Below are 27,507 nucleotides of genomic sequence, written 5' to 3' on the forward strand. Positions count from 1 at the left end.
TCAGTTACCCATGGTCAACTGTGGTCTGAAAATATTAAATGGAAAATTCCAGAAACACACAATGTATAAGTTTTAAATCGCATGCCCTCTGAGTAGCGTGATGAAATCTCACGCCATCCAGTTCGATCCTGCCCAGGATGTGAGTCATCCCTTTGTCCAATGTGTCCACTCTATACATATCTGTTGCTACCTACCTGTCAATCACATGGTAGCCCCCTGGGTTATCAGATCGACTGTCAAAAATGTTGTAGTTCTTGTGTTCAAGTAACTCTTATTTTACTTAATATTGCCACATTCACATACTTTTTATTACAGTATATTGTTATCATTGTTATATTTTATGATTAGTTATTACTGCTAATCTCTTATTACTGTACCTAATTTTTAAATTAAATTTTATCATAGGTATGGATGTATAGGAAAAAACATAGTAAATGTGAGGTTTAGTACTACTATCTGAGGTTTCAGGCATACGTTGGAGGTCTTGGAACTTATCCCCCATAGATAAGGAGGGACTCCTATAAATATACATGAGGTGATAAAACTCACAAAGAAGTGGAAAACACTCCTCAGCCTCAGCTCCATTGGTGAAAGTTGAGCTATATCCTGAACAAGGCTGCAAATTCTATTTTATTCATACTCCTTCATGAATAATGAGAGATTTTTTTTCTGGAATCAGTTAATAATGAAAATACAGACAATCCATTTCAAGTCTCCCTGGCCAACTCATGTTTCAACCAAAATAAGATCTCTTGACAGTAATCACTTAAAGAAAAATAGGGCTATTAACTAGTTTTTGTGGACACAAAAAGATGGGTTGGTCCTTATCCAACTCTCAGTTCTTCAATGCCCCTTGTTCATCTTCCGTGGAGTGCAGGAGAAACACCTTGGGTATCATTTGAACATGTCTGATATAAAGCCGTGCATGTTGGGACACGTCTTCTGTAACCCTGCCGTCCCAAGCTACTCTCTTGCTAAGCAGGAACACATTCTCACTGCCTAGTTTCCTCCGAGGCTATTAGCTATTATGTGCACACATGCATGTATAATATGTGGGGAGAGGGGGCAGGGAGGAAGGTGTCTTAGCTCACATGAACTTATTTTCTCCTCAGTTCCTAGTTGGAGAAGTGGTGAATTAATCACTATTAATACAACATTTTATCTTTATTAGAGACAATTATAATGATTTAATACGTCAGACTTCTAAATTGTATTGACTACTGCATTTTAAGACTAAACAATCATTATTAGAAAACCAAATACGTGAGGGTAAATTTCTTTTTAACAGAGAAAAAAGAGCATACTCCTCTATAACAAGATATCCATATACAAGTTGGCACCTGCTTTATTTTTTTTTATCATTCCAAACCACAAGGTTATCACTAATTGTATTTATTAAAAGGTCCTAATCCATTAGGATTTCTGTTACTTTCTGCTACCAGATATTATGTGTACACCCTATTAGGAATTATCTTATTGTTCAGTTTCAAAGGTTTAGGCAAGTGTTTTCACTGAATTTTTTTGGACAGAGCAAATAATGTCACACCCAAGTGTAGACCCCAGTTGTTCACCTAAAACCAACCGCTGATTTCAGAGGTGACAGCAGGTGGCACTAGGCATTGACTTTTTTCATCTTAAATGTTCCATTGGTTCTTGCCAAGTCACCTCAGATACATTCTATACAGCAGGGAAATAAATTGGAACTTTAAGGCACCCCATAGGTGAGAGAGATCACCTGTTGCTTAATATCTAAGAAAGCATCTCATCCTCCAGTTAAGTGTGGGCTTTATTACCTACTTTAATCTACAGTTCTACAACAAATCAGCTAAATTTCATAGGCAGAATTAAGGAAGAACCACTGGGGTCTAAAATAATGGACGTGCATACCAGATAGCGCTATCTGTGTGTTATTCAAACCTGTTGCTATGGAGATAATTATTAGCAAAATATGTCTCATCAGATTGCTCATCAGATGAGACTTTGAACAAACTCTCACAGCTTCTGCCACAGCAGAAACTTAAAAAGCAATTTGTTGTCATCCTTTATCACCCTACCTTGTCCAATTTAGAAATATTTGACAACATGCTGAACATTCTCAAATTGAAATAGAAAATGTAAGCAGCGCTTTTTACGTTTTATTTTTTCCTTTCATCACACATTGTTTTTATAGTAAAAATAAACATATTTTAGAAACCCCTAAATATTTTCAAATTAATACCATTAAAATTAATGCAATACGTACAACTCCTTTTTGGGTTCGATGTTTACCAATACAGTAAACCTGAATATTAGTCCTTGACATTTCTCTTCCTCACTTATTTCCCTCTCCATGTGTATTGTGACAGGAGAACGACCCTAAGATCCTGCCCTTTGGTTGTTGTGTTATATCTATCTCTTTGACTATCACCTGTGTGAGAAGCACCCACAAATCTGCATCTTTATGCCTAATCTCTCACAAATGTTTGATAGACCTTTTCAAGTGGGGTATCAAATCAGACACTGTATCACCAGGAGATTTTTTCTCTCTAACCACCAATCCTTCCTGTCATCTGAAGTAATACCTCATTCCTACCAATCCCTTTGCTGGTGATGGATTCTCCTTCCATCAAGTCTTTCCTCAGTGACCCTGCTTTCTCTTCCCCTGGCCACCACCTACTAGTGAGGAAGAAGCCATGCAGCACCAAGAGACTGGAATAAGGAGTCAAAGAAAGGATGGCTTTGGGCCTCAGTGTCCTCATCTATAAAATGGGGATAATAATAGGTGCCTCAGGGGGTTGTTACGTGAAATGATAAAATACTATAACAAATTAGCATCATTAAATGGCAGTGCTGTCCTCTTTGTCCATGACCCATATCATTGCAACAACCACCTTTTCTAATCTCTTACACACAGGTTTATCTGATTATTCTCCCCTATTCATGGGCCTTAGTCATGTGGCTCACTTGCTCAAAGAAACATCCATAGCTTCTCATGAATTGCCCCATTTCGTGCATAATGGGATCCCTGGGATTCTGGTATCCCTATTGGTCAGTTCAGTAGCTTTCTCCTTACACTGTTATTCACCTGGAATCCTATAGTGTCTCTGCCTCCTCCATCTTCACCTGCTGAAATGGGAGCATCTTGGGAGCCCAATCTGTTAGAAGCTCTTTCCGCCCTTAATCATTCTTCTTTCTCCCATGGTCACATGAGTGGTCTTTATTTTTTTTAAAACCCTATAAACTTGCTTTTTGCTTCCCTTATTATATATTGTATATCTATATCTATATATGCATATATCTATATATCTATAGTCATAGCTCTTAGCTAGAATTCCATTTCATTGCAAATGAGTTATCCATTTTCTTCCCAAATCCCCTACCCTGCTTTAAACCTAGTTAAATGTAGTACATCTTTAGATGCTTGCTCTTTTGAGTGTTTTTATTCTGTATCCTAAATGCTGTAACTGGACTAATGAAACCATTTGTATAAAAGCATTCTGGTTAAAAGTTTCAGAAATGACTATGATAATAATACCTTACATTTTACTCTTTCAAAATGATGTTAGTTTACTTCATTATAATTTGAATGGGCATACTATTTTTATTTTGTAGTTAGAATTTGTGGCATGATCCTTCCTTTTTTAGAAATAAATAATTGAGATGTTGGGAGTAAGAACAATATGTAAGTTTCTATAGCAGGTTCCTCAATTTCCCCAAATCTCAGCCCAGTTCAGTCTTTTAGGCCAGAGCTCCTCAAAGCAGCCTTGTAGCCACCTGTCATGCTAGTGTTCATCCCAGGTGTGCCCAAACAGAGATTTCCAAGTTCTCAGGGTCGCTATCAGGACAGGAATCCAGTGGCCTCCAGACTGGAGTAGCCTTACCCATCACTCTAGTGCTTCCAAATGCTATCATTTTCTGCACGTGTCATGACCTGGAGAGGGCTATGAAGCACTCTTATCCTCACCAGTTCCTAAGATACTATAAAAAGGCAAGTGAACACAATTCTCCAGCAAAAGTTTAAGGTGTACCCCAACCTAAAACTATTAACTTTACTACCAGGTTGGAACTAGAGTGACCTAGTATGCTAAGTTGAAATGTAGAATTTTAAAAATAATTCACAACTTGGAGAGGGTGTGTACATATAAAACACTGTCGAGATCAACCACTCTGAGCTCTGATAGGCAACCTGCAATGCACATTGTTTGCTAATGAATTTAAAGTTTGTGGTTTGCTGACCTCCAGACTTAGAAACCAATTTTTGCAAAATATATGAATACCTTGTTTACCATACAGCAAATGCTTAGAGACAGTGTAACGTTCTATGTGGCTGGACCGAGAACGCTATTTGATTGACATAGCTCCACATCCTCCTCGCTGAGGGATTGCTTTGTGTCTTGGTTTCCTCCTGTGTAATAATTGCACCTGCTGCATGAGGTTATTATGAGAATCAGTTGAATTAAAATACGTAATGCACTTAGAAGAGCACCATAGTCATAGTGATACATAAACATTGCTGTTATAATTGCATGTTCTCTCAACTTGAGACTGCTAAAAAGTACTTTCTGTGTGAGGGATGCTGTTATGAAACACTTGATAAACGCCCTTCTTTTCTTCCCTCAAACCTTTGCAGCATCACAGATTCGTCACATGAGTAGGTTCCTTCACTGAAACTAGAGCTGTAACCTGGGTGAGCACAGAGACTGGCTCTATCTCATTTACCTCTGCATCCCCCAGCCCAGAGAATTTCTGAAACAGAAGAAGAAATAAATGGCCAGCAAGTGAAGTTTAAAGTGCAGGGTCATGTGGAGTGCATTTTTTCCCCTCCATGCTTGTTGTACAGTTTAGAAACATTTTCTCTTTAATGCCGAAATTCTACGATAAGGGGTGAAAACCAATTTTCCACATCAAATTGATTTAAGCCCTGTATAATTTTTGCTATTTTTAAGAGACGAAATCAGTTTGAATAGACAGATTAAAAGCTAATCACTAGGTAATTGCTACCTTTTTTTAAGGGAGCATGCTAACTACATACTTGTGACTTCATGTATAGTGCATCTTACAAATGGTTTTTTATATTGTTTCTCCAGTGATACCAAACAGTGGGATATTGCAGCTAATGAACGGAGTTGCTATTCCATGTTCTGAAGGCATAAAAAGCAAGAGTTCCTCATACCGCTGCACAAAAATGTGTTTTTATTTTGAGCATAGAGAGTGGCCTGAGCAAATTGTATGTTTTCTAATTTACAAAATACACATAGGTAGTATTAAACAGAATAAAAAAAAACCCATAATAACACATATCTCTATCTCTAGCTTATGTTTCTGTCCTGAGCTTTATTTAGTTCCATATTCCAACCGGCTTTTTATAATACCGAGACGGGCTCAAATATCACAAACTCAACTATGTTCAGCATCTTCTTTCCCAAGCCATACTCCCGTATGTGCTGTAGCTCAGGGTATAGCACACCAGACATTCTTCCTGGGAACCTGAGTTTCATCTTTTATTGCTTTCTCTTCCTCACCTCCTACATCCAGCCATGGAGCTGAGCCCATTCCAACTGCTAAATAGATTTTGAATCCACACACTTCACTTCACATTCCTGCTTCCTGTGATTCCACGCCTTTTCCCCAGTTGTATCGTTCAGATTGTCACAGGCCGCCCTGCTTTCACTCTCACTTTCCTTCAACCCGTTCTCCAAACTGCAGTTACAGCATTCAAAACATTATAAGGAATTTCCCTCGCCCTTAAGTTCAAACTCCTAGTTGACCTCATCACTTATGAGTCGTCTCCCTCCTGCAATTCCCCACCTCTATTCATCACCAACTCTATACTCCAACAATTCTGAAGTGTTTCAAATTCCTTGGATGCCCCAGGTTCTCCTTGCCCACTGGATCTTGCCTTATGCATTTCCCAAGGCACACTCTTCCCTTCCTCATTGGCTAACTCCTGCTTATCCTTTACACCCAAGTTGGACATCTCTTCTGGAGGTCATCCACTGACATGCCCCATCCCCCTCTAAAGTATTCCAAAAGCTGTCAGGATGGCTCAGATCATAGTGGGCATCCTATTGTGTTATAATTTCTCCACTTATTCTCTCCTTCACCATCTTGGGAGTGTAGAGACGCTGACTATTCTTGTTCATTCCTTTTATGTGCAATACTTAGCATGACTGGGACATTATGGGAGCTCAGTCAATATTTGTAGAATGAATGAATTCTGTGATTGGCACTGAGGAGAGCTAGAACATTTCCCACTCATGGGGAACAAGATGGAAGAAAATAAATTTAATATGTAGGCTGTTTTGCTTCGGGTATGAGCATAAATAGACCTATTTTATGAACTAATTGTTTTAAAGATATAGTCTTCAAAGTATGCCAGTTCACCTGTGATTAAATATTTAAAGCAGCTGTGGGATTTGACTTTACTAGTAAAAAGCTGAAAGTCCTGGACCAGTTTGCAATTTTGAATCTATGATTCTCTGTCATCTTTCTTATCTTTTGTGTACTGCATTTCTGTCTGTAAGAGCCACAATGAACCCAAGGTTTCATGAACTCACAGTAAAGAAACCAAGTTTGTTGATCTCTCTAGGTTTAAAAAATTACTGTAATTTTTTTTTTTTTGGTGGGGGGAGAGAAGGTTTGGTTGAGGTAGATAATACTGACTGTCCCTATGTAAATGGGAATTAATACCTGAGTGGTTGGAAAAAGAACTACTATTGGTTTTGTGGGTTCTGCAAGTTCCATGAACTACATAGAGTGCTATGGTTGGAAAAAAGAAAAGTATTTAACCAGCTTCCTCCTTCACCAGCTAGGTTGTATGCAGCTCACCTGGGGAATTCTGAACAGGGTTCCATGGACTCTTACCAAGTCAAACATAGCCCCTCAAGATCAACTTTTGTCAATACCTGGTCCCCTGGAGACCTAGTTCAATGAACTTCCAGGAAAACTGTAGTTGCTAACTTCTGTCTCTTACCGCTCCTAGGTGAACATTACCACATACCCACAGCCTTTTTCACACCACACACACACACACACACACACACACACACACACAGTCCTCAGTACTTAACTGAATCATGCTCATTCTGTCATCTTAAGTACTAGGGTAATGGAAAAATAGATCTTTTGAATGTATGTGGTAATTTTCGGTGAAAAGTACGTGTGTGTATAGGTACACACCTATTATAAATGCTAGACTTGTAAGTGCTATGTGCTCTAGGATTGAAACAAAACAGAAAAATCACTGTCTTCATGGTGCTCACATTCTAGCAGGAGGAGGCAAAAAAATAATAAATCAGCTAGAAAAATATGTAGACGTTATAAGGTGACAACAGTGTTTTGGAGAACAATAAAATGGAGGAAGGTGTGGGAGTGTTTGAGCGGGAGTCAGGAAATTCCCGAGAAGGTGAAATTGGAATGAAATTGAAGGCAGGGAAGAAATGAGCCGTGCAGACGTGGGGAGGGGAGGGAGAGAGATCCTCGACAGGAAGGGGAAGTGCTAACGCTCCGAGATTGGAGCCTACCTGGAGTACTGGAGAAGTACCAGGGGGCAGTGAGAGTGGAGATGGTGGGAGTTTAGGTAAGGGCCCGGGTTGAAGGGCCTTGAAACTGAGGTGAGTTTAATCACTAAACGTTGTATTTACATGAGAAGACAACGTTTTGTTTTTGCCCCGAGTAGTATACCTTAAAAAAATAAAAATCAAGCGCTGACCAATATTTCCCAGTACACAGTTAATTTACTACTTCTGCCCACCTAGATTTTGAACCTTATCATTTCAGCAGCGGGCCTAGTAAACATTTCACCCTATTGGCCCAACCGTGCCATCTAGTGGTTCACGCTCGCAATTACCAGATTTTCTGACCACACAGTGAGCCGAGGGGGTGGGGCACGGAGAAAAGGAGTGCTTTCAGAAAAACAATTGGTGTGAAAAGCTTTCTGAAACCATTGCTGCGAAATAAGTCTGGGGTGCAAATTGCTTTTGTCGTTGGCTTATATTAAGACCGAATCAGAAAACAAAAACAAAAACAAAACAAAAACTGAAAGCTATAGCAACAAGTTTTATGAAATTTATCTCAAATTTCATCAATGGAACTGAAGAAAATTTTAACTTGAAACCATTGCTGCAAAATAAGTCTGGGGTGCAAATTGCTTTTGTCATTGGCTTATGTTAAGACCGAATCAGAAAAAAAAAACCTGAAAGCTGCAGCAACAAATGTTATGTAATTTATTTCAAGTTTCATCAATGGAACTGAAGAAAATTTGAACTTGAAAACATTAAAAACCGAAAATAGTACAAGTGAAGAGTTAATGAGGAAGACATTGAACAGAAGTTGGGTGTATAGATGAAACAAAAATAATAATTTAGTATAATAGTAATATTAGATTAATGACTGCTATGTCTTTTAAAATAGACTAGTTTATATGAATAGAATATGAATAGATTATGTTTCATATAGAATGTAATTATATAATAAACTATGCGTGATATATTTTGTGAGTTTTAACATGTTTTCTGTTTCCTTTTTTTTCATATTCTATAGTAGTTTTGGTTGACTTTTACAGAAAACACAATTATCTTTTACAGCACTGTCCAACATGGTAGCTTTTAAATTTTAAATTTCTGTTAATTAAAATTTAATGTGATTTAAAATTCAGTTCTCAATCTTATTAGCCATATTTCAAGTACTCAATAGCCATGTCTGTTGAGTGGCTACCAGATTGGACAGTGAAAACAGAGTATTTCCATCAGCAGCGTTTCTATTAGACAGTGCTGATCTATTCTTTACTCAGTAAACGCGATTTACTTAAAAAACATGTTTTGAACTCCTATTAGGTACTAGTCACCATGGTAGTTCATTATAGCAGATTCCAAAGAAATAAAGTAAAACATGATTAGTCTCCTAAAGGGCAAATTTTGGGAGTTGAGGAGTTTCACACACATAACCAAATATTTTCAATGCATTGTGAAAAGAGCTCTAATATTTGCATGCCTCTACAAGGATTGAGGTATCAAAGAAGACTTTCCAGGGGATATACCATTTAAGATGTATTTTAAAGATAAATAGGAATTCCACCAAAAAAAATTAGGAGAGGAGAGATTATTTTAAGTAGAGGATATAGCTTTTGCAAAGTCAGGGAAGCATGAATTGGTATGGAATATTTGTAAGATGACAATTAATTCTCTGTGGCTGATGCGTAAGAGAAGAAATATGAACCGTGATTAGAATGTTAGGTTAGGGATGGCTAGAAGGGCCTTTTTCATCATACCAAGCGTATTTATCTTTATCCTGTCAGTACTAGAGAACCATGGAAAGGATTTAAACAGCAAGTTATAGGGTTAATCTTCACTTTAGAATTTACTCTGTTGATGTTGCATGAAAATTGGATTAAAGAGGAAGATGGATTAAAGAGAATAGTATCACTTTATCCCTGTTCTTCAGCTCAGAAAGCAGCCATCATTCTTGTCTCCTTTGGTGTTCCTTCCCCATTTCACTTAGTCTACCTCCTAAATTTACCTGTGTCCACCCACTTTTCTCCATCTTTATTCCAACCATTCTACCTGAAGCCACCATCATTTCAGGGCTAAAGCACAGCATTGGCTGCCTCAGTGGGCTTCCCCTATCTGCTGCTTCCTCATCTCTTCCACCCACAGAAGGCAAACTGATCTTAAAATTTAAAATCAAATCTTGGCTATTGCTCTTTTGAACCCTTCAGTGGCTGCCTGTGAGATTCTCAGGGTGCTATTTTTGTTCCGTTTCTCCAGCTCATCACTCCGCACACCGCCTTATGCTTTTCCCTCCAGCTCCCCTGGCCTAGGTGCCACAAGCTCTTCTCTGCATTCAGGCCTTTGCACACACTGTTCCCTCTACCTAGAGTGCTAATGCACCTCACACAGCCAGTCTCAATTAAGGGTCACTTCCTCCAGGAAACCTTCGGTTCTTCAGCTTTTATATTGAAACAACCCCCTGTCCTGATTTTAGTGTTTATCATAATTGTTCTCACGTAATGGTATGTTTGATTGTTTGACCTTTGCCATGTCCCATTGACTGAAAGCTCCATGAGGCAGAGAGTGCTTCTCTCAGGAACTGCTGCTTTTCATTAGAACATAGCCTATCACATATTAGGTGAATTCCGAATGAAGCAGTGAGGTTGATCCCCTGATTCTAATGAGACGGGGTGAATGCCTGTGTAAGCAGTGGAGGCAGATACCTAGTAAATTAAGAGGAAGTGAGGTATAAGTAGAAGATGAACCAGATGGTTTTAGCTGTGGACACAAAATCAGAGGTATCATTAACAGTGTTAGGAAATAGAAGGAGAGGAAACAGCAGCATTACCGAGAAAAATGGTGGAGTTAAAGTATATGTAGATTGACTTTGAGATTTCTTTGGAACAGCCAGTAAAAATGCCACTTAGCAGTTGGATATGCCCATCAAAAGGCCCAGAAAGACACCTGAACCCAAGAAACACATAGGAGTATGTGTTACCGCTGCATAACTGATGGTAGAGGCCAGGTGTCAAAGCTGGACTGAAACACAGCCAGTACGTGCGTGGAGTCAGAAGCCAAACTAATCACGTTCTTCTTGTGGCTACATTTACTAACTGTTCCTCTTTCCCACTTGTTCCACTATATTGGTACTCATCTGGACATCACCTAGCTCCATAAGGAGACTTCCCCACTACTGTTTCATCCCTGGGTTTTTCTTTTCTTCCTGACAGTGTCCCCTTCCTCTCAGGAGACACTTCCCTGGGCCTCCAGGGCCACCTGGCTGGAGGCTGGTTGGGGTAGCAGGGCTGGGAGCATCTCCTCTCTGTAGAGTAAGGACAGACATAACAGGTGACGTGGCTCCCAGCTCGCCAACCTCCATGGGCAAGGAGGGAGTGGGGCGTTGCTGGCTCTTCGCTGGTGGTGGCTGCTGCACCTCTTAATTTATTTCTCTGCTTTTCCTTTCTTGTGATACTTAAGGAGGGAGTCCGGTACAGAGGCTGTCTCTAGTCTCACTTAAGGTTTACCTTTTTTGTGTGATGGGTTTTATTTTTATCTTGTGATTTTATATTTTTGATTTATGGTGACTCCACTTCTGTTCATCGCTGCTAATCCCAGGCCAGACTCAGTGGCAAATCCAGCTCTTGGGTCTCAGGAAGGGGCCTCCCCAACCTCAGTCCTCTTGGCCCCATAACAGCCCGGGGCTGAAGGGCCAACAGGGCATGGTCCTTATTTATTTATGAAAGATATTTGTATAACCATGTTAATTCATTTGTTCACTCAATTTTGAGCAACTTCTGTGTGCCAGACACACCAATGGGTGCAAGATACAAAGATGAGCAGATAAGCTCCCAGACAAGGAGTGAAACAAACATATGAAAATATAAACAACAGTGCTGTGTGAAAAACTCCACAGTAGGTGTGTCTAGAGAAGAGACTAATGTGTTTTTTTCATCTGGGAGAAAGGTGTCAGGTTTAACAGAACATAGACAGAGCTTGTTCTTTCATGGATTCTTTGGCTTTCCATTAAAATATTTCTGGCATACATCTGTTATTTTTGAAATTCCCTTTAACTTTTTTTGCCTCAGTAATTGAGCTTTTGAAAATAAGGCCAAAGTTTCAATCAGTTTATTTTTATGTAATGTATAATGGTATAACTGACATCATTGCTCTTGTATGAAGAAATAAAAAATTATATATGTTTGCCCTTTCTCTTTATTTACTCTTAATACTTACAGTTACTAATTCTAGTATGGTTTTCAGTTTATTCGAAATTATTTTATTGTCTAACATCTCAAAATATTATGACTATTGGAAAAATTTTTAATTTTTATTTTTATACTTGAATGTAATCTTCAATGTACAGACAAATCCAAATGAGTTTTTAAACAGCCTATACAGTAAGCACTTTCAAAAGAAAGTACATTTTTGTGAAGATTTTGTAGATAATGAAATGAAACCTGGTGATTTTTTGTTTATGAAGACATTTCTAACATTTCAGGGGACAATATGCTTTCTAAAAAAGTGAAAGAACTGTGCAGTTAGAGCTACATTCGAGGACTGTTTATTGCTGATATTTAAAAAAAAATTAGACACTTCTGGCATTCAAGTCCCTCTGTTTTAAATTGCAGCACCTTATGAAATATGCCCAGAGGATTATCTGATGTCGATGGTGTGGAAAAGGACTCCGGCAGGCGACTTGGCATTCAATCAGTGCCCTCTGAATGCCACAGGTAAAGTAGGACGACCCGCCCAAACCCAAAAGAGGATCCCATCCAAGAACAGCATGCTATGTTTGCTTATGAAGTCATGCTTTTTGTCCTATGTCCATAACTAAATCTGTCCAATAAGCAATTAATGAGACAATTTTAGTGAAATGCTTCATCAGTGGCGCCAATGAGGAGACCTAGAAAATATCGCTGATGCAACAGTTTCTCAGTGTGACGGATATGCGTTATAACAGTCATCAAAGTAACAATTTCATATGCATGTTTTTTGTAAAGCAAGAAAACGCACAAACCCAGTGTTTTAATCTGCCTCGCAGTGATGAGGTGCCTTCTAGCATCCCTGTTATAAAGCTTTTCTCTGTTCTCTCTGACACACAGGCACCACTAGCAGACGCTGCTCTCTCAGTCTTCATGGAGTGGCCTTCTGGGAACAGCCGAGCTTTGCAAGATGCATATCAAATGAGTACAGACACTTGCAGCATTCAGTAGGTGCAAAGCCAGCTTTAGTACTTGCTCTGTTTATTTTTGCTAATGATCACTTTGTGAGAATTTAACCTTCTGCTGTACAATCAAATCAGTAAAAAAAAAAAAAAAAAAAATGCCTGAAGGAAAACAGGATGTGATAGAAAGCTAATTTTTATAAGTCAGTGCTAAACTGTTTGGTTCCTAGGTTTGGGTGTTTATGGATCCTGCTATTGAAATGAAAGAATTCTTTGTCTACATGGGGAAAGACCTGCAGAAAGTCATTCAGTTTTATCTGTAAGAGTTAAAGTGTTTATCATGATTGGCACCAATCTGTATTAAATAGTGTATCAGACTTATTTCAAAATACCATACATTTTAAAAATTCTTTATCATTTAGTAGTTGGGAATTGATAAAGCTGTGTCACTTAGGTATCAAATTTCTCACTTCATTTTGACATTAAAACATGAGCAAAATGACAGCGACATTGCACCAGGGAAAATTAATTACTCACACAAGATTATGTGGTCCAAATGTTCCAAAAATAGCCCCTTTTTCCCCACGTATCATTGAATTATTCAGAGAGTATGATGTATGAATATTTTGAGCACAGGTAAATTTTACTTGGTATTTTACAAGTGAGAGTCATTGTCATTATTGGAGACTGTTGTCACTTCATCCTGACAGTCAAGAGTAACTCCATATATGAATAAACATGTGGGGTTTAGAAAAAAATATGAACATGAGTCAACTGAAAAATTAAACATTGGCAAGAATGATGTTCAGTCAAGAACCTTAGAGTTTTGTTGTGCTTTTGTTTTTTTCTTACTGTTGCTAACAAATACACATAAATCTTTAAAAAGAAACCTAAAGAATGTTCTTGCTTGTCAATGGAGAAGTAGCTTGTACAATAATAACCCTTATCAATGAAGTAAATATATTTGATTATCAGAAAAACAAAAAAGCACATTTTTAAAAATCTGAAAATAAAATTCTGTTTATTACCAAATCAGTAATTGAATTGATTATTTGGGTACAAACAGCCTTATATCTGCCATATATACATATATGTATATTATATATATATAAAACAAATATGGATATATACATCAGTATATGACTACACACAAATACATACATTTAACATATATATTTATGTGCATGTCAGTAACCAATGATATTTAGCTTCACTGAGCCTTATTTTTGTCAGAATTAAAATAATTGAAATAAGACTGGATGTAGCCAAATAATCATCAATTCAATTACTGATTTTGTATATAATCACATCAAGCAGCATTTGGTTGTCAGGTTTTTTTAAAAGGCACTTTTCTGAGGGATGCACGCATGCATACACACACGTAATGAGAAAATATATAGCCTCATTTTATAATATAAAATGTAAGAATATGACATGTAAAGGTTTTTTTTTATTAATAGATGTCAATACGCTGAACAGTATAATTCATAATTAAGCACAACCAAAAAGTTTCTTCTGAATTTTTAATGAATTTTATTTTTCTCTAACATTAGACATTAGACTTTGTTTATTTAATCTTAATAATATCCATATTCAGTTCTTGTTTATTCATGGTAATGAATGGGAATAATTTCATGGGTTAAGTAAATCATAAGTCAATCCTTACAAATTTGTTAAGAATAAATAATATCACTTTTTTCATAAAGTTTTTACTTTCTAAGTCAGTGTTTTATACAGTAATATTTAAATTAATTTGCATTCTCTAAGTTCAGGTCGTGTTATAATAGAAAGAAATAGAAACAGTCTGTGAAGTGATCTCGAATTGTGAATTCTCTAGAAATCAGTCAATAATATGACAGCCAACATGTGTATGCTATTGTTGAACTGCATACATAAATCAAGTGTATGGTATTGTAGAATAGAAAGCAGCCTCAGTGTATTCAGCTCTACAAAGTATCAGACCCTTGTCTGGGAACTTCCATGAATTAACTCCAGTCTTCACAAGAACCTTCAATGTGGGTAGCCTTAGTTTGCATAGAAAGAAACTGAAGTTCTTCAGGGCAGCAATCCAGTTAAATGAGGCAAAGCATGGATGTTTTGTCCCAGGAACAATTTTTTCAAAGCCTTACCTCTTTTCTGGTGGCTATGAAACCTGCTGAACTTTTGATTTGAAATCACCTGCCATAGATTTTATGGTTGTGTGTCCTTTGGAAATGTCATATGATCTTACTCAAGTCATGGCTTGCTACTTGCAAAATTAAGTTAGTACCATTATCTTAGCATCTCTAGAGGTTTTGAGGACAAGTAGATGAGATACTACATGTGAAATGTTTGCAAATTGTAAAAGAGCTATGTAACTCTGAGGTATTCATATCTGTGTGTACAGAAAATGCATTGAGTTAAAAAATGATCTCAATAAGAGTAAAATTTTAGAACTCAACATATTAACTTGAATTGCACATGTGGAAAAATACAGATAGATATAGATGGATGGATGGGTATGTAGGTAAATGGATGGATGGATGCAAGGATGGATGGATGGATGGATGGATGGATGGATGGATAAGATTAATGTCACATGTATTTTTATACATGGATTATATTTATAAACACATACAGAAACATAGACACACTTATAAATACATACATACACACATCTTGCACTTGCCTAGGGGTCATGATCTTCTTTCATGTTAGGCAAGTATAGGACCAATTCATGCCTTAAAGAATGCTTACCTAATACATCGACTTATTATGTGTACTCTGAAAAAAGTCAATTGGAAATGGAAATTAAATCCGTTTCCCCACATGCCCTTCCTCCTGTCATTTACATGCTTTGTCTGAGTAGCAAAGCTGGATAGTGCGTGTGCTAATAGAACTGTTCTGACTCCCACCAATTCTTAAATTACTTTGAAGACTCTTCATCTTTACTCTAGTAGAGGTCATCATTTCATAATTTGTGCAATTCTCTTGGGGGATTATTTCATTTCTCGTCCCTCTGTAAGTTATAAAGTTCATTAAATGTTAATTGTCACCTACTACAGAGAATTACTTAAAATAGGCAGATCTGTGTTTTCCAACTCTTTCACATATAGATTATAATATATGTACATACATCCATCCATAGCTTGTAATATTTCATATACATATTTTGTAAACAGCTATTAAATAGACTAAGTTTGCAATGACATTTTATCACCACCAAACATTAGTTGAGTATGTTTATGAGCTCTCATTATTATAAACCAATTGAAGTAAACAAAATGGGGTCATTAATCAGTTTAATATATAAAATAATCTGTTGTATTGACATTTAGTTTGAATTCTTTGAGGACAGAAACCACATTTTCTTAATTTTAATTTTTCTAGTGCCTAACACAGTGGCAAGCATATACTAGATATTCTGTAGATGCTTGGATGAAGAATGACTCTGCTACTTTTCTTATCAGCTGGAGGATTCTGAGAGGGCGATACACCAAACTTACTGTTCATGAGTTTAAACCATATGATTTTAATAAGTATTACCCCTCATGTGAAATTTTCCAAGCCCAAAAATATTTAGAAACCTGAAGTGATTGATGACATTACTTTATTAAATTATTTGGCAATTGCAGGAAAAAAAATGTCAATAAGCTAATAATCAAAGTTTGTTTGGAAACTTTATAAGATGCAAAATTAAACACTGATCCTACTTTTGTTAATAAAGAAGACAAGATGCAAATAAATGTACACAGTTATAAAAATTGAGGATAGAGGCATAAAGTGTTAAATGTAGTGGAATTATTGGAAATTTCATGGTTTTCCACATGTTAATGTTTCATTTTATACTCTGGGATATTTTCTGAATTATTTACCAAACAAGGGAGAAATAATTTCACAACCTGTGAGAACTAGGCACAGGAGTCAGACAAATTAAGGATACTCTCTCTTATTACTTATAAAGCTGTTAGGAGAATATGGATGAATATAATGGCTGAGTGGGTCAGCTTTTCCTAGAATTAAACAAACAAACCCACTTTGTCTCTGGTCCACCTGGACAAGCACAGGCAGCTGCTTCTCCTCTTGTTCCTTTTCCTCCTTCCCCTTCTTTTCTCTCTTTCCCTCTTTCTGTCTCTTTTATACACAAATACACACACACACACACACACACACAAACACACACACAGTGACAGACTGCATAGAAATGGCAGAATATGTGTCTCTGCAGGTAGTCAGCTCTCTAAAGCAAAAGGAATTGAACCAAGCATACCAATGCTTTCTTCTAAATTTATCAGATTGGTAAATCACCTCTCCTTCCCTGGAGAAGAGTGAGCAATGCGTGACTGAGAAGCATCAAAGAGATTACTCTAATAGAAGTCCCTCTATATGAATATATGAAGAGTTGGATATAAATGTTCCCTTTTAAGTCATTGTTTCTTAAAACCTCTGTTTCTATTTTTCAAACCTTCATTTAACAAACATTTTAAAGACAGAAGTTGGAGCAATAATCTATCTAGTAACTGAAAAATTGACTGTGGGAAGGGATATCAAAAAGCTTGAATCCTGGTTTAAGGTCTGTTTCTCCTCTTTTTCTCTACTTTTATGGATGGCTCATTAGGAGAGAGAGATAAAGATAGCTGGGTGTAGGGCGTGGCAGGGCAAGGGGGGAGAAGAGAGAGGCAGCCAAAGAGGCAGAGAGGAAAACAGAGATAGAATAGGTTTGCTTTATTTTTCCCCCATATTCCCTACCTTTCAGGTGAATTTTTCTCCATCGCAGCAAAACTCCTCATGTATCACAACTTTTTGGCCATCTCCTCATTGCACAAATGTCAGGCGGTACATTTTATTACTGCAGCTTATATAGAAGGAAGAAAGAAAACAATAGCCACCACAGCTTTTCTTTACAACAAATACTGAGACAAAAAGTATGCAAATCATTGTTTTTTTAACAACAATTAAGTAACAAAGAACCCATCACTATGGTCCAGTGTCAGGGGAATAGCAGATGATTTTAGTTTTCAAGTAGTCATCAGCTAAGTTGGGGTGAGTGAGCCTGAATGACAGGGGTTACTTCTTCTGTAGTCTAATATGGCTGGAATACAGCAAGTGATGGGGAAAGTAGGAGAAGAAGCTAGATCAGTAGTTTCTTAATCCTGGCTGGACATAACAATCACATTAGAGTTCTTCAAGAATAACAATTGGAAGGTCACTCAAGGCCAAATAAACAGAGTTATTACCAGTTCATACCAATTGTTACCATAGTACACATTCAATAATTCTGAACTATTATTATTACTAATTAAGTACTCAACGTAGCACTTGACTGTTTTTGTAGTCTTGTGACCAAATTTCAAAAGTGTGTCGTCCTCACTCCCAGAGTTCAACAAATTATTGCAAAACCTAACAATGCCAAGGAAAAGTTGAAAAACATTTCTTCCTTTAAAATGGACAGAATCTTCATAATTTTATTCAGTATCACAAGTTATAGCTTTGGGATCTGAGTGCAAATTCACAATTCCAAAGTCTTTAACATATGATCCCAAATAAAATTAGGAGTTCACTGACTGTTCAACAAAAAATAACTGACAATTATTTAATGCTGTCTACTCTCAAGGAGCTAATGGAAATGTGTGTGTGTGTGTGTGTATAAATATATATGTAAATATATATAAATGTATATACATATGTATAAATGTGTATATATATATGTATATATATATGGAAGGAAGGTATTAATTAAATTTTGATATGCTAAGCAATTCATCTGTCAAAGTTCACAATCTATGTCAAGGGCAAGGTAACAAATATTTTCAACTTTACACACCATATGTTCTCTGTCATAACTACTGAATTCTGCTGCTGTAGCCATAGAGCAACCACAGACAACAAGTGACCGTGACTGTCTTCCAGTAACACTTTATAAGGAAGCTTTACCGAGATTATTCCCTCGGGTCTCAGCCACAACTTTATACCAAAACAGGCAATGGGCTGGATGAAACCCACAGATTGTAGGTCACTAGCTCTTGATCTAGACTATAGGTTTTTTACTGGTTTATTTATATTTTTTAAGATCCCAACTCTTTTTAAATTCTCTATCAAAAAATAGACAAAGTCTACTTTATTCTATGTTTAACTCTATCCTCTTTAACATTTTAACCATAAACATTTTAAATCCCTTATTCGCTAAATCCAATGTCTGAATAATCTGTGAACTGGCTTCTTTTATTGTGTTCTGTCAGTCACATCATCTGGCATACTTCATAATTTTTGATTGACTGTCAGACGTTGTGTAAAAAAAAAAAAAAAGGTGAATGTCTACTAAAAAGCATTCCCCCTTTCCTTGATTATCCAAACAGAGCGAGGAGCTGATATCTCAATGCAGTGAAGGGCTGGTCAGAATAGAGGCTGGTTTGCAGTTTTAGTGAGACTACAATACATTTGCTTAATCCCCCCCCCCTTCATTGCATCTCTTATGGGTTTTGGATGGAGAGCCTGTATGTGCCCATCCCATTAACCCTGAGAAACTGTAGAAGGTTCAGCTCTGCCCTTCAGAAGGTCCCAGCTCAGGACTTCAGGTTTCTGTCCAAGCAACTATTATATAAATATAGCAAATGTCTTGAGGAGGAGACCAGCTGGTTGCTTGAAGCTGGACCCCTTCCTCACTAGGCATTTATTTCCAAATGCCTACTTAGAAAGATGGAGAAAATTGCATTCTGCATTTTAGAAGTTTTCATCCTAGCTTCTCAGCTTCATACACAGCTCAGAAACTCAACAAATGTCTCATGGAGAAAAATGCCAGCAACATTTTTAGGGACCCTCAAATTTTTAATAAATTTCTCCAGCCCCAGGCAACCAAAAAACATTAGTGTGTCTTTCTGTCCTAGAGGGCCTCTGCCTGAGCCACAGCTGCTGCTCACTTTTTGCCCAGATTTAGCAAACATTCTCAAGGAAAAAAAAAAAAAAGTAATGGGCTGAAATTGTTGGCTTCCCTCAGAAAGGTTCTCCTCTTCCTGGAAATTTAGTTTATCTCATTCATAGCTCTCGGATGACTTGAAGAGTATAATTTTTATAATTTATATGGATTTTTCTAATTGTGTTGGCAAAAGCATTGACCTTACATGAATTACTACACTCTACTAAACCAATACATTTCAACTGTATTATAAAAAAGAAAAAAATCTTTAGGAACATATGATAGTGCTCCTAGGGAATTTTAAGGGACAATATTGTATAGATGTATAATGAAATACTTCTAACAGTTATATATATTTTTTTCTCTTTTTTTTTAAAGAAAAGCTGCAACTTATTACCTGTTGTATCCATAAAAGCTCAAGAGATTTTTAAGCTTCTCTTAGATTATGGATTTAGTGTGACTAAAGACAAGAAATGTTAGAGTTAGTTTTATCCATTAAAATGGACTGATTTGAAATTTATTTATAGGAAGATTTTATTTTATTTTATTGTTAGTTTCAAGTATACAGAACAATGCAATAGTTATCCTTTTCACCCTCACAAACTAACAACCCCCCTCCTCCCATCTTCTGCCCTCCCATTCCCGATATCATGCTTATCTATTACAATTCCATTGACTCCATTCCCACCCTCTACTCCGTGCCCCGTGACTATATGTATATATAATTATAGTTGACATACATTATTATTCAATATCAGCTTCAGATATATAGTGTGGTGGTCAGGCCTCTACTCCGACTATGAAGTGGTCTCCCTAACAAGATATTTATAGGAAGATTTAATAAAATATGCTTGTTCAGAGAATTATAGTTAGGCTAATGTCAAAGGAAAAACTCTTATAAAGGAAAATATACTATATTGTTCATCCATTCATCTGCCCATTAATTTATTCTACAATTATCCTCTGAACTTGAACTCTGTGCAACACAGTGTAAGGACCTGAAGATGTAACTTAAAATGTGGCACGCACAACAAATACAAAATAAGCAAGAAAAGAGAGAAACTAATTACAAATTGTGATACATTAAAGACAATTAGCAAAGGCCCAACATAGGGAATAATGTTTGGAGACTGCTTTAGATATAAAAGTCAGAGAGGTCTCTGTGAAGAAATAGCATTTGAAACCTTGATTCAAAAGATGAGATGGATCTATACATGCGAAGAGTAGAGAGAATGAGTTGGTCAGGGAAATGAGAGTGCATTCCAGTTGGAGGGAAGAGCATATTAAAAACCTTGAGGTCTGTAAACAACTTAAAGGTGATCCAGTGGCCAGAGGTAGTGAGCAAAAAAGAGATTGTCATGAGATGAGACTGGAGAACTAGATAGGGAAAAAATTATCCTGGGCCTTCAAGGCCTTTGCTAGGAGTTTGGATTTTACTCTCAGTGCAAAGGGAAGCCATTGACAGTTGAGGACTAAGTGATTCAATCTAATTAAACAGGGCCTTATGGCTGTTCTGTGGAGAATAGACTACAAGGTGGCAGGACTGGAACCTGCGAAGCCTGCTGCAGTAATCCAGATGAGAGATGATGGTACCCTTTATTAAGACTGAATAAGCACATTTGGCTGAAATGAGGAAGGCAGGACAATGAGGTATAGCTTGAGGCAGGTGGGTTTGAGAGTTGCCAAAGGTTCTATTGTACTGAGGTTTGAAATTAAGAATTTAAGAGTACAGCCAGTCAGTTTCATTGTGATTTTTCCCCAGCAAAGTTGAACTACTTAGAAGCAGGTGCAAAAAAAAGACATTTGGTAGAGCCAAAATGTTTTCTGAAGATCAGAAGTGTCAGCAGCACCTGGGAGCTTGTTAGACATGTAGAAACTCAGACCCTGTTCCAGACCTACCAAGTCAGAATCTGCATTTTGAAAAGTTCCCTTTGCAATTCGCAGGCACATTAAAGTTTAAGAAGCATTGTGACATTTTAGCTAGGGCTGAAGTTTTGGTAGATACATGAGAAGAAGTAAAATGTGAAAAAATTTTTAAAAGAAGTAAAATTTTAAAAAAATAAACTTTTGGTAGATGCATGCAAAGAAGTTAAATGAGTTCTAGCCAGCTCCATACCATCACAAGACATATTATTATTAATTGATATCTCATTTTCCTCTCCTGGGCACATGGGGGATTGTGTTTTTTCACCCCTTGAAGTTCAGTGTCCACATGTGACTAGTTCAGGCCCATTGGTTGTGTATGGAAGTGATCTTTGTCATGTCAGGCCTGAGAATGTCATTGCCAGTGTCCAATCTTTGAATCACCATCATTCCAAAGCCCTGAATGACTATGACAAACAGAGCCTCCCTGATGGCCTGGGCTGAGTAGATAGTGTGAGTGAAAAATAAATCTTTGTTGTTTTTAGGCACTGAGATTTTGGAGTTGTTTGTTATCATAGTATAACCTATCCCATTGTGACTGATGCAGTATTCCCAGAACTAGAAAACTCAAGTAATGGAAATTGAATTGAAAAATCCTGAGATAAATACTGGGCTATTTAATGCTTTGTCTCCCATTGAGAAGATTCTTAAACATTGGGGTCCTCCTCTGTGACCACTATACTGCTTTGAGCTCATGGAGGCTGCTATAGTTCTATCCGTGGCTCAGAATATTAATAAAAATGCCTAAGTTTGTTTAATGTTAAAAGAAATCCTGCATACCTATATCCTTTGCTCAGGAATTGTTGCCCTTTTGACTAATTCTAGCCACAGCCTCTGAAATTAAAGCTATTTCTTTTTTCTTTTTTTTTTTTAAACTGGGTAGGTGAATTACTGTGCTCTCATTCTTATTTTAAAAATTTCTAGACCTTCCAGGGAAATAAGCACAAAATACCTGACTCAGTTTTCTTTATCAATTTTCTTCATGACTAACTTTATTCTCATAACAATACCTTTCTATCCTCAAAGTCATGGCATCCTATCTCTCATGTCAGGAATTCCTGGGGCAAGAAACTGGGATGCCCAATGCCCTGTGGCCAAATGCTATTCATCCTGGGCTTTGTGCAAATGCACATGTAATTTATATAGGGGAATTGTGGGATAAACCTGCCCTATCATGTTTTCTCTAGGCAATAATCGTCTTTTAAATTTGAACAGCTAGCCCTAGGACAGCTCTAGGAGGAACACAAGCTTTGAGATGTCAAATATAGGGAAAATAAGAACCACATATGTATTAGAGATATAAAGGGTATGCTTTCTTTTCCATACAGAATGATATTTCTCATCTGGAAACACCAGAAAGATCTGTAAATAATTTAATATTATTATCTAGCAAGTGACTTTAATCTTACAAAAATGACATAATTATTAACTGAAGCAAAAGATGTATATTTAGATTATTGCTTTGTGAAAAGAAGTTTCTGGTATAATTATCTTTTAATTGAAGCCACTTAGAGCTATGAGAACCTTTAACATACCTTACAGATGGATTGTAGGAGTTGATGCTAAAACTAATATATAAATATATGATGTTTAAAGTGTGTCTTTTGCACAGTGACTACAATGAACCTTTTTTTAGGATTCCCACAATAGAGGCGACTGTAACTGATGGTAGGAAGCATAAAGTGAAAAGAATAAGGTTATTTCAGAAACACACCTACTCTTTAAACCATGACCCTCACCACATCTCTCTATACAAAGAGCAAGGAGGCTTAATCCAGAACTATAAAAAGCAACTATTTTTAGACTTCAGTTTTTTTTTTCCTTTCACTGTTGATCTTGTCAACAGTATTAAATGTGAATGACACAGAAATTTTAAGACTTGTCCTTTGGAGCAAAAATACTTGCCGAGTGCTTCAATGTGGGCAGGCATCATCACTGATAATTATAATTTTAAGGGAAGTATTTAAATTATTAAACATTTCTGAACGATTTCAGTGACTAAATTAAGAGAATCACAAAATACAGCCCAAAGGAAATAAAATACTTGATGTATCCTTAGGGGCTTTTTCTATCCACTTGAATAAAACTACCTACAAAATATTTTATAGATATTGGTCGATTGCATCAGGAACATTTATACATTACATTCCAAACTATTGACCACAACTCACATAAGTGGCAATATCTCAACAGCCAGGCAAGTTGTTTTGAAGGCTCTTGCTTGTTGTATTCTTTCTTCATAGGAGAAAGATTTAGTGTCTTCTTTAAAACAAAGGTGATTAAGGATTATTTTTAAGTACATCAGCATCTTGACAGTTCTAATAAAAACATTATATAAAACCTGAGTAGTGGTTAAGAGCATGGGCTCTGTAATCAAACTGCCTGAGCTCAAACCTTGGTACAATTTAGGATCCGTGCAATTCTGAGGAATTCACTTCACCACACTGTCTCTACTCCTTCATCTATAAAATGTGGTTAGTTCTGACACCTCCAATTGTTTTAAAACTCAAATTAGGTAGCTCATGTAAAACAGTCACATTCTTACTATATAATAGGCACTTGGTAAATACTGTGTCATTGTTGTAATTTATTATTTTTTTAAAGATAGCAATTGTCTATAAATATAGATATTTAAAAATTTTGAAATCACTTGCCTATTTATATGCATTGTATATCTTTTAAAAGGCAATTCTGTCAGGAAATGTAAAAGCTCTTCAATTATTACATATTTGTTTGTTTTGAATAATCATGGACTGCTATGTTTTTTACCTTGTCAACTTTTGAGGATGATAGCTGCAGAAGGAAAAAAAAAATCCTTCTATAGTTTAAGTTTAATTTAGCAAGCCCATTGAGCAGATACTTTTGAGTGTCAGAAATGTGCTAGAAATCACATGGGAAACCAAAATGAATAAGAAAATACAGGCCCTTTAGAGTGTATGGTCTAGCAGAATGGAGACAAGCACAAACACGATAATAATATAAGACAAAGGAAGATTTACTCCCATGAGGCTTGAAAGTAGAGATCATATCATGCTCATAGTTATCTGAAAAGACTCCAGGAAGGATAAAGGAAAAATAACAAAAAGATTTGGGTGGACATTTAAAATTACAGAAGAGTATGAGTCAGGAAGCAAAGATAGGATCCATGGGCTTTCTTTGGGAAATGGTGAGTAGTTCAGTCTGGTTGGTATGGGGAAGCCACAGCAGTGTGGAATAGTGGGATAGGCCGAGCTGATACTTCACAGATCATACTGACTTGTACATAAATTAATGGAAGAATATATTTTCAAGTATCTTGTTATATCTGAGCTCACAGAAAAAGAAATCCTGAGATACCAGAAATGAAGAGATGAAAAAGAAAGAGAGAGAGAGAGAGAGAGAGAGAGAGAGAGAGAGAGAGAGAGAGAAAGGGAAAGGGGAAGGAAGGAAGGAAGGAAGAGAGGAAGGAAGGAAAGAAAAAAAGGAAAAGCTGGCTATAAAGGAAAACTGATGGTTCAGCAGCCTGTGAATGTTTTTTAGGCTACAGGTGAGTTCTAGGTGGTGGAGGCTGAGATTCTAAAACCTACTTGGGGATGCTGACAAGACCCATCACACCAAAGCAGTGATGCTATACCAAGCCCACTGCAACGATCCAGCACTATCTTGGCTACTGTGGCATTATGGATTAGAAAAATCCTCCAGTTCTAAGATGTATCTAAGAAGTCTGCATTTCAGTCATGGTTTTGGGAGAAAGGAGGAAAAAAAAATCACTTTTTAAAAATGGACACTCCTAGCCTGAGCTATAAAGAGAAGGGATGAACATGAAAATTAGATCCAGTATCACTGAATTGCCTGAGAACCCCACCATCAGAGAAACATACCCACCCTTAGAAAACACATTCAAAACTAGTCTCTAACAACTCTTTCATAGACCAGCAACTTGGAGCCCCCAAAAGATAAATACATTCCATTGATTTGAGTTCACAGTAATTATAAAAATCATGAGAAAAATAACCAAATGCAGGAACCAGGAGAATTAGCAATACAACAGTAAAAATAATAAAATATATGGAATAAACTATAACATTTGTTTTAAATAATTTAAGAGAAAGCATAGTTAAGGAATGGAAGTATATGAAAAAGATTAAATGGAACTTCTATAAGTGGAAAATATTGTCACTGAAATTAATAAATAGAATAAATAGTCATTTAGACACAATTGAAGAAAGTATTAGTGATCTGGATATAGGCCTTGAAAATGACCACTCAGAAGCCAGGATAGATAAAGAAATGAAAAATATAAAAGAATATAGTAAATGAAGAATAGAATGAGAAGATTTAGTATACATTTAATAGAAATTTATGTAATAGAAATGAATTCCAGAAAAAGACCACAAAAAGGTTGATGGAGAGGCAATATTCTATGAGTTAATGCATACCAGTTTTCCAAATTTGAAGACAGATAACATATTCAGATTGAAAAAAGTTTCTAATAAATAAAAGCAAATCAACATAAACTTAATCTGTATTACCCTAAAGACAAAAAGGAAAATCTTAAAAGCTACCACAAAGTAAAGACTTGTAATCTACAAAAGACTGGATGTTTAACTGATAGGAGACTTTATACTTGCAACAAAAGAGGCACTAAAATCACATTATGAAAATGCTAAAAAGAAAATAAAAACATCCCTATTTAAAAGATCAATTGAAAGTGAGTATAACTTAAAAAAAAAAAGTAAGTCAAAGATTTGAAAGAGTTACCATTCACAGACTCTTACTAAAATATTATAAAAAAGGAAAATGCACTTTGAGAAAAGAAGAGCATTCAAGAAGCAATGGTTAAGAAACAATAGTGGAACAAGTAGGTTGATTAAAAAGTATTACTAGTTTAAAAATTGGCAATAATATAGTAAAAACAAATTTGAGGAATTCAAATCAAGGTAGATTAAATTACTAAGTAGCAATAAAGATAGAAGAGTAAGACTGAAATAATCACACTGAATAGAAATAGTGAGAGAATAGTGTTGGGGTGGATAAAATGAGACAGATAAAAGATTGGAATTATAGGTTAGTATAATATTCAGATGGTGTTATAAGTCAAACACAATGAAGGGTGTATTTGATTTAATATGAAAATGAATGGATTTTTGTTTTTTCTTTCTTTTTAGCGGACAAATGCCATGCTCATAGATGTGGAAGGCAGGATAGTTTAACATTAGGAAAGATTAAATAAGTTCAGTTAAGAGACTATTGTAATGAGTGTGATGAGAGGTTAAGATCTGCACAGCAATTGTCTCTTGCCCGTAGATAATAAGAATGGATATGAAAAACATGACATTGGTAGTATTTAGAGTAATTTGAAGTTGAAGATGGGAAGAGTAGAAGGGGACAGTCACTGTCCACTATTAACCTTTATCTTTGTATTAACCTATTATAACAACCATGTAATGGTATATGCTTCTTTTTATAGACAGATCAAAGGATCCTAGAAAAGAGGCAAATAATTTGTCTAGAGGCCCTATGTCATGAATAGTAGAACCACAATTTAAATCCAAGTTTTAAGGTTCCATCTGCTCTTTAAACATAATATACTTTTAAGATTTCCAGAGAGAATGCTTAATAAGTAATTGTTGAGTTTAATTTTAACTCAAAGAGTTGTGGGATTCAAATCAGATTTCATACTTTTGATTTTTATTTTGAAGAGAAACAGAAAGATGACGATAGTTGAAAGGAAGTAGCAATATGAAAAGTTGGTATTTAAATAAGATATACAGTATCAGGCCATATTTTTGAGACAGGGAAAGATTAAAGAAGGATTGGATGGGAGCTAAATCATAGAGATAAAAACAAAATAAGAGAGGTGGAATGTAAGTAAAGAATAATTTGACATAGAAAAAAATGTAAGTTGAACAAATCCAACCTGAACCCTACTCCTTCATGATCCAGAAAAGAAAAAACAGATCTGCAGATAAACACGGATCAGTCATTCTAGGAAAAAGTAGCAAGAGGTTAGGCACAAGTTAAGGAAAGAAACTTTGACAGCACACTTGGTAGGATTATCAAGAAACTGGAATTTTTTATCA

General features: G+C 36.3%; 1 protein-coding gene across 3 annotated transcripts in view; it reads left to right on the forward strand.

Annotated features, from left to right (window-relative positions):
- LOC109374140 (adhesion G protein-coupled receptor B3) overlaps positions 1–27,507 on the forward strand; it is a 409,286-nt gene that overhangs the window by 307,319 nt on the left and 74,460 nt on the right. For all 3 annotated transcript variants that reach the window (XM_019628473.1, XM_019628474.1, XM_019628475.1), the window contains 2 exons: positions 12,095–12,196; positions 12,569–12,675. In XM_019628473.1, the coding sequence (XP_019484018.1) occupies positions 12,095–12,196; positions 12,569–12,675 (209 nt within the window). The remainder of the gene's footprint in view (positions 1–12,094; positions 12,197–12,568; positions 12,676–27,507) is intronic.

This window comes from Hipposideros armiger, unplaced genomic scaffold (assembly GCF_001890085.2).
Source record: "Hipposideros armiger isolate ML-2016 unplaced genomic scaffold, ASM189008v1 scaffold_795, whole genome shotgun sequence".
NCBI classification, from domain to species: domain Eukaryota; kingdom Metazoa; phylum Chordata; class Mammalia; order Chiroptera; family Hipposideridae; genus Hipposideros; species Hipposideros armiger.